The following is a 15,905-nucleotide window of genomic DNA, read 5'->3' as shown; positions in this document are numbered from 1 at the left end:
GCATTCACGGTACCAATGGTCCTGGAGTTACAGTGGATATAAAAAGTCTACACATGCCTGATAAAATTGCAGCTTTTTGTGAACTAAATAATGAAACCAAGATAAAAAAATGTCAGCTCTTTTTTGTGGTATAGCAACCAACAAAAATTGAAGTGGAAAATCATAGAAATGTTTTAAGGGGGGAGGAAAAAGAAATGACTTGCAGCAAGTTCACAAACCTTAGTATATTGATTTAAAGCACTTTTTGCTCAGTTTGTTTACCAACTTAGTTTATTTGGTCATTTTATTCTACTCTTGAGTAGATACTCAAGTTTTCACAGATTTAATTTTACACATTTGAATACATTAAAGATGCTGACTACAAAGTCATCTGTACCGGTAATTAAAAAAAAAAATTATTGTGCATGGCATTTTCCTATGTCTCGCAAGAACAATATCATGCAGACAAAATATGATCATTTTGACGTGCTGAGGGTCGCTTTTCTCCATTTTGGGACCGTTTTCCCTCCCTCTTTAGGTAAACAGTACGGCCCTACAGAAACAGCCGAACGCGAGAAACTAGTTAGCATAACTATGGAACTGCATCACACCAAGATGGCAACATGCAGAAAACATTGTGACGATTAAAAATTTAGAATATACTAGCAGATCATGTTGCATCCAAAAGCTGAAACATGCAGGCATCACAGAGCCAAATACATTTACCCACACATTTATTTATTTATTCTGCTCTCTCTCTCGTGTGTGTGTGTGCGCCCGCTGCGTGTGCGTTCACTGTTTCAGATTGGGTTAAATGCAGAGGAGGAATTTCGCTGTGCTTGAATTTACATGTGACGAAAATAAAGGTGGCTTGTTCTTAATTTACCCACAAATGTGTTTATTCCACTTGAAAATTGTTCAGCAAACCAGCTACCGGATTTGGGACACTGACATCCTGAACTATTTAGCAGAGGTGGGACAAAGTCACTAATGTGCAAGTCACAAGTAAGTCTCAAGTCCTACCACTCAAGTCCCAGTCAAGTCACAAGTCAAGGCACTTTTGACCAAGTCAAGTCCAAGTCCTACCCAAGCCAAGTCGAGTCCAAGTCTCATTTTTTTCCAAGTCCCTAACAAGTCACCATTTATTCTACAGGCAATCAACACATTTTTTACCACAAATGTATTACCTCTCCACACTGCCGTGTATGTCCTCCTTTTCCAGTCACCTTGGATAAAAATGTCTGCTTAATGTAATGTCAATGATTCATAGAGTCAGCACAAGTAACTACAGTACACCCATTCTTTTCCATTTTAAAATGTTTTAGAGCTTGCCCCAAGACAATCAAAGAATCTCAGAGGAGACAATGATTAGTTAGTTAACGTTAGTAAAGCATCCTAAATTTTCAGTGAGTTTAGTTTGAGTGAGTCAGTGTACATCTGAGGCTAAGGGTGTGAGAATGAGTGAAAGTATGACCATTTCCTTAAATTTTTTATTGGAAAATTAGTGAGAAATTAAAACAAAATTCTAAACAAAACTAGTACTGGTACTGTGGAACAAAAATCATTTTCTTTTCATTTCATTCATGTCATTTTTCACATAAAAATGCTTTTCATGTGCATTTTAAGACATGAAACTCAAAGTCCAAGCTAACAGATGATCTGTGTACTTTTAGGATCAAAGAATGGTTTTCCTTCTGAAGTTAGACACTGTCCCAACATACAACATGACATGCCTTTAACACAATACAACGTGACTTGAGTACGTTTGTGTGTGTGAGAGAGACCAACTAACTGACAAAAAATTCTGGAAATATCTGTTCTCCACTACTGAGAGAGGGATGTTGCACCCAATGACCAAATCTGTTAGTATTGAATTTGTGATGGCTTTTTGTTGTGGGTGGGTAGCATTGTACTGTATCTTTTGCAGTAAGGAATCTAGAAATGGACGGCTGCTCTGTCTCACTTGGGATGATCTTGTTCTTCAGATATTCTGCAAATCTAAACAAGAAAAAAAAATGTAAAATTAGTAGGCCTACTTGTTTTTAATCATGTAGACATTAACATGTTTTTATCATTTTCAATATCAAAGTCTGAGTTCATTTAATCTGAACATATTTGTTTATACACAGTATAATGTTTAATACAAGCCAGCCAGGATGTTCCCAGTTTAGCTAGACCACAATGCATTCACTAAACACTCGCTAAAATACCGGTAGCCTCAGTAAACACAGAACGTTGTGACGATGTAGCCAGAATCGGAGTCCTCTAGGGCTCTGGCCAGAATGTGAGAATGAAGCCCTGGCAACATTCTAGAGAGCCGTATAATAAAGTAGAATAAACAGTTGTTGTGAATTTCAGAATGTTCAGCGGAATCCTCCAGATCCAAGTTGCGTGCTTTTGGCGAATTTGGTTTCTCGCCAGAGACTAATAAATGCACTGGTAAAGCCATGCTATTTAGAGGCATTGTGTGCCCTGTCGTTTGGGTAAGACTGTGGGATAATGCTTCGCGTCGGAGTAGGCTACACTCCAATCTGTCGGGATGTACTGCGCTATAAAACGTCAGCTGAGCTTGGGGCTGTGCCGATAGACGATGCCATCGTCCATCGACGATGGTGGTCATCCATCACGATGGAGAGCCACTATTGTGATACCACGCCCCCTCCTGTCATAAACATGCATATACGGTATCATCTGGGCCTATTTAACCTAAAAACTTAGTTTTTTGTTAGTTTAGTTAGTTAGTTTTGTTTAATATATAAATATATTATATAACATATGTATAAATACATAATTATATAAATCATTATAAAGTAATATCCTATTACCGCTTGTTCACGTAGGCTATGGTGCAGGGACGTGCTAGTGAACATAACGTGGTTACACAAATACAGTATGCTACTAATAATAAATTTCGACTTCATTTTTTAGCCTACACTATACTTTTAATGTAAAATTTGTCATGTTGTTCAAACAAATAGCCACTATTAACGACTTCAGTCGGGAAATATTGCACCTTATCAAACGGCAGTGAAGCGCAGACTTCGGCAGAAGTCAAATAACTTTTTAATCTGGTAAATAGGCCTACTTTCAGACACAGAATGGTCCACTCTAAGCCATAATGTCAAACCAAAGGGAAGAATGAAGGTGATGCTGATAAATGTAAAGACAGTAAAAAAACAATATTAAATCATGATTTTAAAAGCCAGTGCAGTAATTCAAACACTAATAAATTGGAAAAATTAGCGCGTTCAAGTGCGCACTAAAGGCCGAAACGCATCTTCAATTGATATGGTGTAAATAAACAATGAGTAATAGCTTAAGTGTAGTTTCTTCTCATAGTTTGAATACTAGTCTTTCATTGTTAGAGCAGATTAATATCTTGCGGTGATCAGTGAGTGCTCGGGGAGGTTCATTTCCACCTGCACTTTGCGCAGCTCATTTCTCCGAAGCCAGCTGTGCGCAAACGCAGTGTTGACTGCTCGGCAAACTCCAAACGCTCGGTCTGTACTGGCCCTCTGTTGCGCAAGCGAGTTGGTTATGGCCAGGTTCAAATTGTGCCCAAAACAACTTAACCACGGCCATTTCAATTGCCTGATGGCTGTGGCATTATTCGCCCCGTTGTTATACAGGCGATCTTTTTCTCCTCTATTTTCCATTCGGCACGTGTCTCGCGCAATGCGTCTTCTAAGTTGTCCGCTGAATGTGTCTCTGGCACGAAACTCGTCTGCAGGCATTTGGACTGCATTGCCCACTCTCGGTCCACATAATGTACAGTAGCTGACATATAGGGCATCATGTTGCAGCTGGACCACATATCCGTTGTCAAGGCCAAATATTCCACATCACCTAGCGCTTTTTTTTTTTTCCTTTACGTGCCAAAGCCTCGGATGAGTATCTAATAATACTTTTTTAATAATAATAATATATTTAATAACGTGGTATTAAACCCCCCCCGCAATCATCGTCCATCACGATGTTTGCACTGTAAACATTGTCGATGCCAATTAAGGGGACATCGCACAGCCCTAGCTGAGCTTACATTTTACATAGCCCAAATGGCCCATTATTCACATTGCCTACATGACACCAGAGAGAGGAAGAGAATAGAATTGAATGTCTCTGATGACACGTAATCCCAGCACTAATAACACACATCGCACAGCGTCCACGACTTGGTGCAGTACGTAGCAAACAGTTAAACGCCTGGTTTAACTTGCATTGCTAGTCATCTCGTCTCAGTGGTTTAAATGCCTTTCATGACAAGCACTGACTTTCTCATTGCAAAGAGCTAACTTCTGTTTTACATACTTAGTTTGCAGCCTGGGTAACTGTTTATTTGATTCACGTTTTATCCTTTGCTGTCCGGTTCTTATCATAAGTCTGTGTCGTTCTGACCAGAGCCTTTATAACAATCTTGTAAACGTTCTCTGCTCTGACCAAATCACCACCTTCTGGCTATGCCTTCCCAATGTGTGTTAACTGGTAGCCTAGTCCACATAATCTAACACTAGACTGAACACAAAAGCAATCCAATAAAAAAATCTACTTCACTATTTTATATTCAGCGAAGCAAAACAAATCCTTGACAGCGTTAATATATTAACACATTCCACTTCTAGCCACCAACTAGCCTGTACAGATTCTTGCTAGCTGTAGCCTAGCTTTGTTACTTACTTTTCCTTATGCAGCCTCAGGTGACGAGCGAAGTTTGATGTGGTTGACTGACTGTCCGAAATTGTGGCTCCACATGTTCTGCACGTAGCAATGCGTTTGCCATCTGTATTGGAGTATTCTTTAAATCCAAAGGAAATTACGCGGGGAATCATGTTTTTATCCGTCCGTTCATCATTCAGCGTCATCAATGTTCAGCGTCCTCGTTGCCCATCACCGTTTGGTTTTTCATTTGAACCAGTTGAAGTGCTTGAGTGACACCTAGTGCTAGTGGATTGAGCTGCCATAGCCTAGGACAAGGAGCTACACCGCATTCAAATAATAACGAGTGTACTTGGATTCAAAATCGGGAGGGGGGAGAATATACCTGATACGCCAAGTCATTGCAAGCTAAAACTGTCAAGTCCAAGTCAAGTCTCGAGTCAACAGCGTGCAAGTCCGAGTCGAGTTGCAAGTCATTCCTCATCTAGGGATTTCAAGTCTCAAGTCATCAAAATGGTGACTCGAGTCTGACTCGAGTCCAAGTCACATGACTCGAGTCCACATGTCTGCTATTTAGTATTTGGGACTTCTAAATACACTGGAAATGCTAAAGTCATGCGAAATTGCAGCTGTCTACCAATATTTCGAGGCCGGGTTCATGCCGGAACGTTATGGGAAATTCCTGATAAAGAAAAAATACCTTATTATGACAAAGGTAAACTTAAACGTAGACTTCTAATAGTAATAAACAAGCCAGGGCCTAGATCTAGCGCGTTTTATGGTGTTTTGTCGAGCCTACATTATCAGTATATAACAAATATGTTGCTAGTTTAGCCAAGCATTGGGTCTAAATAAAATGTATCGCATCCAAAGCCCACATCCAGATATACATTTTAACGTTGCACAGAGCTTTCATACTAACCTGATGTGTTCGCCACACACACAGGAATGGTTTGTTGCCATCCAGTCTTCCCATTTAATTGCAGCTTGCCATTTTTTTTTTTTACATCTTTCTGGGTTCACTGGGAAGTGGTGAAAAGTTAAACCAGGCTTATCGCCACGTCTGTTATTACATCCAAAAGCACTACAGGTCTCTGGCATTGTTCTTTTTAGATATAACATTTCCAAGTTTGCATGTAGACTTTTTTACTGACTTTTACTTGCATACACTTTTGCCGGTCGTTGTCAAACATAAAGCTTGGCCGGATAAACAAAACTGCAGTTACGATGACGTCACGCGAAAGGCCCCAAAAACTCCATACTCGCTACCGTGGAGTCGAGCCCATGCATTCTAAGGCTAAGATAGCTAAGTGCTAGCTAGAATAATTTAGTTATCTGTTCAGAAAAATAACATGTCTTCTAACTTTGTTCTATCTTTCAGTTGCACTCACTAGGCAGGCTTTCCTTTTCTTTTCTACTGGCTCTTAGCTTGCAGGAGAGCGTAGTCCACCGTGTTTGTCCACACCTACTTGTTTTGGTTAAAAGTAGGTCAAACACACCTGACGGTGGTCATGTGATATTGCTGCTTGCTTGCTTCGACAATTTTTGGAATCGTAAAATGCGGGACACGTTTTATCTTTGCAAAACAGTGGCACACAGGGTACGTGATGTGTGCAGCATCGCAACAGCTATAGACGCAGAACATTTTCCCCAGAATTTAACTTTGTAGTCAGTACCTTTTTTAAGATTCATGTATAAATCTGAGTGAAGTGTCATGGTAGAGCCTGTAGGTCATAGCTATAATATTTAGAATAATATATCAAGCAGCATATTTATCATGTGTGAATTCAGACGTAGTGTGCTGGTGTCTGAACTGAGCTGTCTCGAGAAGCTCTTCTCAGCTGGGAGGGAGGAGTGTCAGAAACTGCAAGTGAGACGGAGAGAGTTACACACAGCCATCCAGAAAGCACGACATGTTCGCCAGGTCCCGTTGCTGGAGACTTACTGCCATCTCGATGAGGTACTTTATCACTGGTGCTTGACAGCAACAGTAAAATATTGTAGTCCTGATATATTTTAAACGTAAAGATATATTAAATTTTACGCATTGCACTGCTGCCACACAAGGGCTGATTAGAGATGATCAGATCATGAATGACTAGGTGTGCAGGTGTTCCTAATAAAGTGATTGGTGAGTACATTTAAAACGCTGCTGTATTTAATTTATAATATCCTGATTCCCCCCCCCCCCCAAATTTTGAATTTACTTGCTCAGATTCTGGAGACTCTGCAGAGCCCTGTGGACACAGAATCGTACGATATGAGCTGCCTCACTCTGCGTTCAGGTCTTGGGTAGGTCTTAAACCACTAAATATGATATAATATACATCACACTTTTCCTAATGTGTCTTATATTTCTGTTTGTAATTTGCACTTTACCAGAGCCTGATTTTAGGTCAGTGTGTTGTACGTAAGTACTGTTACTGACAGCAGGGCCCGACATCATTAACTTTTAAACAGGCAAGTGGGGGTAAATTCCCCCCCCCCCCCAATATTATCATTTCCCCCTATTTTGCGAGTACATCTCATCTCATTATCTCTAGCCGCTTTATCCTTCTACAGGGTCGCAGGCAAGCTGGAGCCTATCCCAGCTGACTACGGGCGAAAGGCAGGGTACACCCTGGACAAGTCGCCAGGTCATCACAGGGCTGACACATAGACACAGACAACCATTCACACTCACATTCACACCTACGGTCAATTTAGAGTCACCAGTTAACCTAACCTGCATGTCTTTGGACTGTGGGGGAAACCGGAGCACCCGGAGGAAACCCACGCGGACACGGGGAGAACATGCAAACTCCACACAGAAAGGCCCTCGCCGGCCACGGGGCTCGAACCCAGGACCTTCTTGCTGTGAGGCGACAGCGCTAACCACTACACCACCGTGCCGCCCTTTGCGAGTACAAATTTTATTTATTTATTTTTTTAGGAAAACCATAGAATAGTTGTGAATTGCAACATAAAATGAAGATCACACACTGAGTTGAAGTTTGGTTATTGGTTACTTTTTACTTGTAACAGACAATAACAATTTTATCCAAAATAGTTTTTCCTGCCTTAGTCGATTTATTTCTATTTCACATGCATGCAGCTGTTGTAAAGTTCAGTGTGTTTGTGTAAAACTCTCTCTGACTGCAGGTTCATTACTTGATGATGCAGAAGTCATAAAATAGAAATCTATAACAAAGTTTGTATGAAGAAAACAATAGGGTGCCAAAACCTTTGAACAGTACTGTGTTAGGCAGCTGGGCCATAGAAGGTTCACGCTACACGCGTGTAAAGAAAAGTGGGCAAATGTAGCATGACTTGCTCTGGGCCATAGAACGGCGTTCACGTTGCACGCTGCACGCTGCACACTTCACGCGTGAAGCGAGAAATGAACATGCACACTTTTTTCTAGGCGTGAAGATGGAAATTCCAGTCAATGCATGCGGTCACCGCCGCGCCAGCCAATCAGAACGGGTCTAGGGAGATAACTCTATGCTTTCAGGGGAAAACTTAAGAAAAAATATAATTGAATGGTATAATTGAAAAATAGTTCTTCATCGGGATTGTCAAGCAGATTATAGAATGTTCGGTGAAATTCACCACGGGTTTCTCTCAGAAGGAAGTGTTCTCGGCTCCAAATTCTGTTCCTTTTTCTCTTCCTCTGTCTCAGTAAAAGCAGAATGAGGCAATCGTCGTCATCCGAAGAGTCCGTATTGTTGGTTACTCGGTCAAAGTAGAACAGACGCAACACGTGAACATCCAAGCATGAAGTTTAATGGCCCAGGGTCCGGTTCTTCACGTGAACGTGTAGCGTGCAGCATGCAGCGTGAACCTTCTATGGCCCAGCAGCCTTAGAGAAGATTTATGTATCGGTTTTGTTTTTTTATATCATCCACCTCTAGGTTTAAAAAAAACAAACAAACCTGCACTGCGTCATGACAGACAGAATAATGTACGAGTTTAAAATTGTTAGTGTGTAGGTTGTGGGTGTTTTTTATACAGACCTGGCAACCTGTAACTGAATCGGCGCAGCCGGCCTGTCGGGACACAGCGCGGGGAGGGTTAAATAAACCTAGAGGTGGATGATGATATAACAACAACAATTTAAAAAAAAAAATGATGTATAAATATTTTGCACAGGACTGTGTTCCTCTGATTAACAGAAACAAAGCCCCAGCGCTCTGCTCTTAATCTGTTCTGTTCTTTCAGGATTTATCGCGCATGTCACTCCTTGTTGAGTTTTTTATGCCCGAGTTGTCTGAAACCAATCTGGGTTTTCTGTGTCGAATAAGGAAGCGGCTTCACCCGTAAGAAAATCAAACCCTTTCATGAAGGCGCTGACTCGAAAGCGAGCAGAAAAAAATAAAACGAGATTCTTAAGCAAACTCTTCCATCCTCACTTCCGACTTCGTTTTTGTAAAATACATTTTAAATACAATCGTGAATTTCTCTGGAGTTTTCAGGCTGAGCTCTTCTCCTCGTATTCTTTAGCCACTCATTTCCTCGTTGTTCTTGAAGCATTTGCTTCTATTTGTTAACATTTTTCTTGATAGCGGGGAGACGGTGACGCCTTTTATCTATTTCTCTGTTTGAACATGCAAAAACGGCGCAAAAATGAACCATATTGAAGACAGATTAAGCCTTGCTTGGATGAAAGACGGTGTCTGTCTGACCTCAGCTGTAATCACGTGATGCGTGACGTCATGCACAAGGGGTCTATACAAACAGTACGTGTACCATACTACAACAGCGGGGGTATATAAAATATCTTGCAAAGCAGTAAATGAAAGCCCTGTGATGACCTGGCGACTTGTCCAGGGTGTACCCCGCCTTTCGCCCGTAGTCAGCTGGGATAGGCTCCAGCTTGCCTGCGACCCTGTAGAAGGATAAAGCGGCTAGAGATGATATGAGATGAGCAGTAAATGAAACCGATACTAAGAAAACAGCCAAGACATAATGGCGGATACGTAGTGAGGGACGCTTTTAGGAACTGAAATAAAAGATCAAAAAGCCTAATTTTTGTCGTGCTAGTTGGTAATATAGGCTCATTCCAACTTGCCCGGTCAGGCATGTCAGGGACATATCCCACTTGCCCGAATGTATGTTTCACTTGCCCCGGGCAATCGGGCAGTCCTTAATGTCGAGCCCTGGACGGTTTATATAATTGTCTCCCAAAGAACAGTGGACATATTAAATTTACTGATCTTTTTGTATAGGTGCATTATCAATGAAGACCATGTGAGAGACTGCCTGGAAGGCAATTTTAAGCTGTGAGTAGGTGTTTTTACCTTGAGTGCAGTTTTCTTTTTATCTAATATCCATAGATGATCGACTATTGGAATATTCAGCACACTATATGGAATAAAATTGTTCCTGTTCCAGCATTTATGTGTATCTTTGAACTGCAAAAAAAAAAAGGTTTTCCTTGAATAATTATATTTGAGGTACAAAAAAAAGGAGAGCAGGTTGTTTGTGAAAACCATCAACCACACACACACATTCTGCTCTAGAAATAATTTAGAAACCACTTCAATTTTTTTAAATCCACACCTTTATGTATGGCAGCCAGTTCATTCCAGCATCTGTGCTGGAATTCCAACACAAGCACACTTAATTTTACTTAAGGTACTGATTTAGGTGATCACCTGAACTAAATCTTATTTAACAAGGAAAAGTATAAAAACCACTGCTGTGGTCATCACTATCCACTTGCAATAGGACCAGTTTGGATGGTGAAAACAGTGCTAGTAGTAACTTGAATTAGAATACAAAAATATCTATTCATCATGCCAAGAGAGTTAAAAGGAACAGTTTTGAGTGAGAAAGGGAAGGTTTCAATTCTGCCTTTACTGGCAGAGGGAAACAGTGAGTGTCAGGTTGCTTCCATCCTCAAAATTTCAAAAATGGCAGTTCATAAAAACAAGGTCAAACAGCAGACATTGGGGACAACTACGTTACAAGACTGGCAGAGAGCGAAAACGACTCTCCACTGACCGGGATGATCATCAGCTCCTTTGAGTGTCACTCAACAACCATAAGATGACATGAAGTGACCTACAAAAAGAATGGAAAATGGTAGCTGGGGTTAAGTGCACGGTAAGGACGGTTCGAAACGGGCTCCTCCGAGTGGGATTGAAGTCATGCAAAGTGAGAAAAATAAAGCCCTTCGTAAGTGAGAAGGAAAGAAGAGCCAGGCTGAGGTTTGCTAAAGACCATAAGGATTGGACCATGAAGGACTGGAGTAAGGTCATCATCTTGGAGTCTAATTGTTACAACCAGCTAACCAGCGTAACACACGAATGACCAAAAAACCAACAGACTCAAGTCTAGGGGGTTTATTACAAGTAAGGGGTTTACAATACAAGCAAATAGTAAATAAAACAAAAACAATAACTAAATATAATAAGGGTAAATAACGGCATCAGCTGCTGGCGTGAAGACAACCCCTCTTGCTCCTGGTCACAGCTCCCATTTATGGAGCACTTGCATGTGACGTCACAGCCGATCCAGATTGTGACAGACGCCATCTTGTCGGTCAAACGCCATATTCCGCCTTCTACTTCTGGTTCTACTTCTGCTTTTACTTCTACCTTTTCTTCTGGAAAACCCTACTATATACAATTCTACTACAACGGCTGCGGCTACAAGCTCTCCCTACCTGTGCATGTTTTTTTATGTTTTTTGTGTGTATTTTTGCCTGTTGTTCGTCTGTACCGGACTTCAATATCCACTACGACCGTATGGACTTACTGGACATTGGTTTCCAGCAGAAAATGACGGTTTGTAGCGATTTCCATCGCATGCACAACATTCCGGATGAGATAGCAAGACCAGCGGGGTCTCCGTGGATTGTTATCGGAAGCAAGGCGAAGGAGGCGGCGCCGGGAGCGGAAGCAAAAGCGAGGCTGCAGGCAGAGCCGGCCTGTTGACTAAGCTCAGAAAACAGCCACTCAAACCTCCACTGCCAAGCCTCTACCTCTCCAACGCCAGATCCATGTAAACAAGACGGACGATTTGGAATTACAGCTGGAATTACCTTATTCTATTCTATAATCGGCTGGTCAGTGCTATACTCAATACTTAAGTGACTTACCCATCCAATGAGGATTCTTGTTTACAAGATGCCACATCTGAGTCGCTGACAAATCCTGAATTTCTGGAAAGATAACTGTCCAGAGATTTATAGGCACGCAGTGCTTCACCACTGAACAGCGAGGGAAAGTTAATGAGGTAATTATACACGTCCGGGTATTCCGCTGGCAGTTCAAAATCCGGTCGTGAAAACTCCGTCCGGTAAGCCATAAGGGTCACAAATCTGTAGATCGTTTATTTTAGACATATATCTAGTTATCTGTTCATTAGAAAAATGAGCCGTGTAGTCCGTTGGTTGAAATTGATCCATTCTGTACACGAGTGCAGCAGTATTCAGCGGTGTTTTTGACCGACAAGATGGCGGTTGTGTACTTTCCGGTCACGTGACTGCAAGATCTCTATAGTGCGCAACATGCCAGGTAGACCAATTGGAGACGTCCCACCAACAGGGAACCCCTGGAAGACAATCAACAGGCAAAACACAAGAAAATACGGGAGAACCTACAGCCACCTAGAGGTAGAAGAGGGACATAACACTAATTTTCAGCTTTTCCATCACCTGGTCGTCAAATGATTAGACGGAGACCTGGAGAGGTTTACAAGCCACAGTGTCTCATACCCATTGTGAAATTTGGTGGAGGATCGGTGATCTGGGGGTGCTTCAGCAAGGCTGGAATGGGGCAGAATTTTGTTTGTGAAGGACACATGAATCAAGCCATGTACAAGGTTATCCTGGAAGAAAACTTGCTTCCTTCTGCTCTGACATTGTTCCCTAACTCTGAGGATTGGGTTTTACAGTAGGGCAATGCTCCATGCCACACAGCCAGGTCAAACAAGGTGTGGCTGGAGGACCACAAGATCTAGACCCTGTCATGGCCAGCCTGATCTGCAGACCTGAACCCCATTTGAAAACCTCTGGAATGTGATCAAGAGGAAGATGGATGGTCACCTAGCCATCGAACAAAGCTGAGCTGAATTAATTTTTGCACCAGGAGTGGCATAAAGTCAACTAAGACCAACGTCAAAGACTGGTGGAGAGCATGCCAAGAGGCATGTAAGCTATGATTTGATTTTAAATGTCAGGGTTATTCCACCAAATATTGATTTCTGAACTCCTCCCAAGTTCAAACATGAGTATTTTGTTGTTTAAAATTGAATATGATCTTGATTTCTATGCATTTATTCAAGATCTGAACACACTTGATTCTTTTTTTTTATTTTGACCAGTTGTCATTCTCTGCAGTTAAATGCTCCAAGTGACAATGTTTTTATTTGGAGTTTGGGGGAGAAAATGCTGTCAGTAGTTTACAGAATAAAACAAAAACTTTCATATTCCTCAAACACATGCCTATAAATAGTAAAACCACTTGTGAGGATTTTGATAAATTTGTGTACTTTTTGTTCGTGAACATGACCGTGTAATTGAAAGAAAATCATGTTGGCTTGAAGATTTGAAGTTTATCTTCTCATCTTGAAAAACTCGTATTTTTCATACGAAATACATCCCAGACTTGAGTGACGCGTTTCCTGATATCTTCACTCTGTCATTTTGATGCATGGTCAAAATGGTGAACCGGATCAAAATTAAAATTCTTTTGATTAAGTTGCGTATTTTTTTTTTTTTCTTGTGAATGTGTCTATATAATAAAGAACGTTTACATGGTGGTGCAAAGATATGAAGTTTATCTTGTGTTGAAAAGTATTTCACTTTGTTTGCTTCGCTCACACGTGAAGATGTTCACCACTCGAAGATGAACTTCATATCTTTGTGCCACCATGTGATATCCTCCATGTATGTGACTTGGTTGTTTCATCATGTCAGTGTGTGTGAGGAGGTGGTCATCCCTCCTGCGTCAGAGCATGTCGAACAGCCAGTGAGGAGTGGAGGTTCATGGGAAAGGAGAGGCGGTAGAGACAGTCCTCGAGTGCCTGTGTTTCCTCGTCCAGCATCCCCCAAACGCATCCATGCTCCAAGTCCTAATGTTATTATAGAGGAAATCATTGAGGAAACAGTTGCTGATGAGGAGAGCGATGTAATGGGTATGCACATACCATGTGTGTACGCTACTGTTCAAAAGTTTGGGGTCACTTTGAAATGTCCTTATTTTTGAAAGAAAAGCACTGTTCTTTTCAATGAAGATCACTTTAAACTAATCAGAAATACACTCTATACATTGCTAATGTGGTAAATGACTATTCTAGCTGCAAATGTCTGGTTTTTGGTGCAATATCTCCATAGGTGTATAGAGGCCCATTTCCAGCAACTATCACTCCAGTGTTCTAATGGTACAATGTGTTTGCTCATTGCCTCAGAAGGCTAATGGATGATTAGAAAACCCTTGTACAATCATGTTAGCACAGCTGAAAACAGTTGAGCTCTTTAGAGAAGCTATAAAACTGACCTTCCTTTGAGCAGATTGGGGCCAAGTTTACATTAGACCGTATCTGTCTCGTTTTCTTCGCGGATGCACTGTCCGTTTACATTAAAACGCCGGGAAACAGGAATCCGCCAGGGTCCACGTATTCAATCCAGATCGTGTCTGGTCCGGTGCTGTGTAAACATTGAGAATACGTGGATACGCTGTGCTGAGCTCTAGCTGGCGTCGTCATTGGACAACGTCACTGTGACATCCACCTTCCTGATTCGCTGGCGTTGGTCATGTGACGCGACTGCTGAAAAACGGCGCAGACTTCCGCCTTGTATCACCTTTCATTAAAGAGTATAAAAATATGAAAATACTGCAAATACTGATGCAAATACTGCCCATTGTGTAGTTATGATGGTCTTTAGGCTTGCCATCCTTCCACTTGCAAGTGGTAAGTGACGCGCATGCCCGACATGCGCTGGGATCACACACACAGCGGCTCAGTCCCAAATCACTGCTTGTGCGCTCCACTCGCGCGCGCTCTGTGAGCTGCGCAGGGCCGGAGTGCGCACCCTCTAGAGAGCACTCGCTGTTCGGGGCGGAGTGATTTGGAGCGCAGGATGCCTGCGGAGCCGAGCGTATCCGTGTATTGGCATTGCTGTGTGCACGCGAATCGTGTATTGGCGTTGCTGTGTGCACACTAATCGTTTTAAAAACGTTAATCTGATGATCCGCTGATACGGTCTAATGTAAACCCCACCTGAGTTTCTGGAGCATCACATTTGTGGGGTCGATTAAATGCTCAAAATGGCCGGAAAAATGGCTTGACTATATTTTCTATTCATTTTACAACTTATGGTGGTAAATAAAAGTGTGACTTTTCATGGAAAACACAAAATTTGTCTGGGTGACCCCAAACTTTTGAACGGTAGTGTACTGTAAATATGGAATGAATGTATGTTGGTCAGCTTCTTTGTTTCGTTGGAAAATTATATCAGTTACCTGTTTCTGCTCCCTTAGTCCAGGAATACAAGCCTGCAGAGAAACAAAGGGTGCCGAGAAAGAATCGCAAGGCACTGCCAGACAGGATCGCTGTCTCTCAAAGTGGTGGAATCAGTCATTTTCCTTGAATCCATTCCCTTCTATTGGTTTCGACCTGAAAACTAATGTGTGTTTTCTTGTTTCCAGCATTGCAGAATTGGGTTGCGGTGACCCACATAATCAACCCGACACATTTCTACGTGCACTATATGGCTGAGCGCAAAGCAAGAGTCTTGCTGGCCAGCAGGATTAACAGCATCTGCTCTGGAGAATGCAGCCACTTCACTGTAAAGGACCAAATCAAGACCGGTAAGAATGTGGAGAATTTAGTTAGAATAGCATGTTTCTGATTTCCCCCTGCCTCACTGTAATTTGTTACTGTATACAAATGTACAAGGGCATCCTTTTTTATATTAGCACATGCATGCATTTCCAAAAAAAAAAAAAAATAGCTTGGGCAGAAATGCCGGATGAGAAGGATTGTGTTGAAAGGTGGTGGTTTTTCTAGATACTACAGAAAAATTCTGTTCGACATCTCTACTACTGTCAAAAGAAATTTTATGAAGCCATCAATATTGCACACATGCAGTAATATAGAGGATATTGCGTGAAGATATGAAGTTTATCTTCGCGTGGTTAAATGTATCACGAGTGAGCGACGCGAACGAGGTGGAAGATATAAGCTTCATATCTTTGTGCCACCGTGTGATCAAGGTCACAGGAAGGTCAAATATCTGAAATTGTTTTTCTGCAGTAGCTTCCGTCCTGTTTTGAAGTATATTT

General features: G+C 41.7%; 1 protein-coding gene across 1 annotated transcript in view; it reads left to right on the top strand.

The window, feature by feature from the left end:
* The window catches only part of rnf17 (ring finger protein 17), a 93,093-nt gene that overhangs the window by 31,080 nt on the left and 46,108 nt on the right, over positions 1 to 15,905 (top strand). Inside the window, 6 exon segments of the mRNA XM_060929311.1 lie at positions 6,424 to 6,592; positions 6,848 to 6,924; positions 9,840 to 9,893; positions 13,538 to 13,755; positions 15,102 to 15,197; positions 15,270 to 15,431. Coding sequence (XP_060785294.1) covers positions 6,424 to 6,592; positions 6,848 to 6,924; positions 9,840 to 9,893; positions 13,538 to 13,755; positions 15,102 to 15,197; positions 15,270 to 15,431 — 776 coding nt within the window.

The sequence above is a fragment of the Neoarius graeffei genome, chromosome 9 (genome assembly GCF_027579695.1).
Source record: "Neoarius graeffei isolate fNeoGra1 chromosome 9, fNeoGra1.pri, whole genome shotgun sequence".
Classification (NCBI taxonomy): domain Eukaryota; kingdom Metazoa; phylum Chordata; class Actinopteri; order Siluriformes; family Ariidae; genus Neoarius; species Neoarius graeffei.
This window is presented reverse-complemented; position numbering and strand designations above follow the sequence as displayed.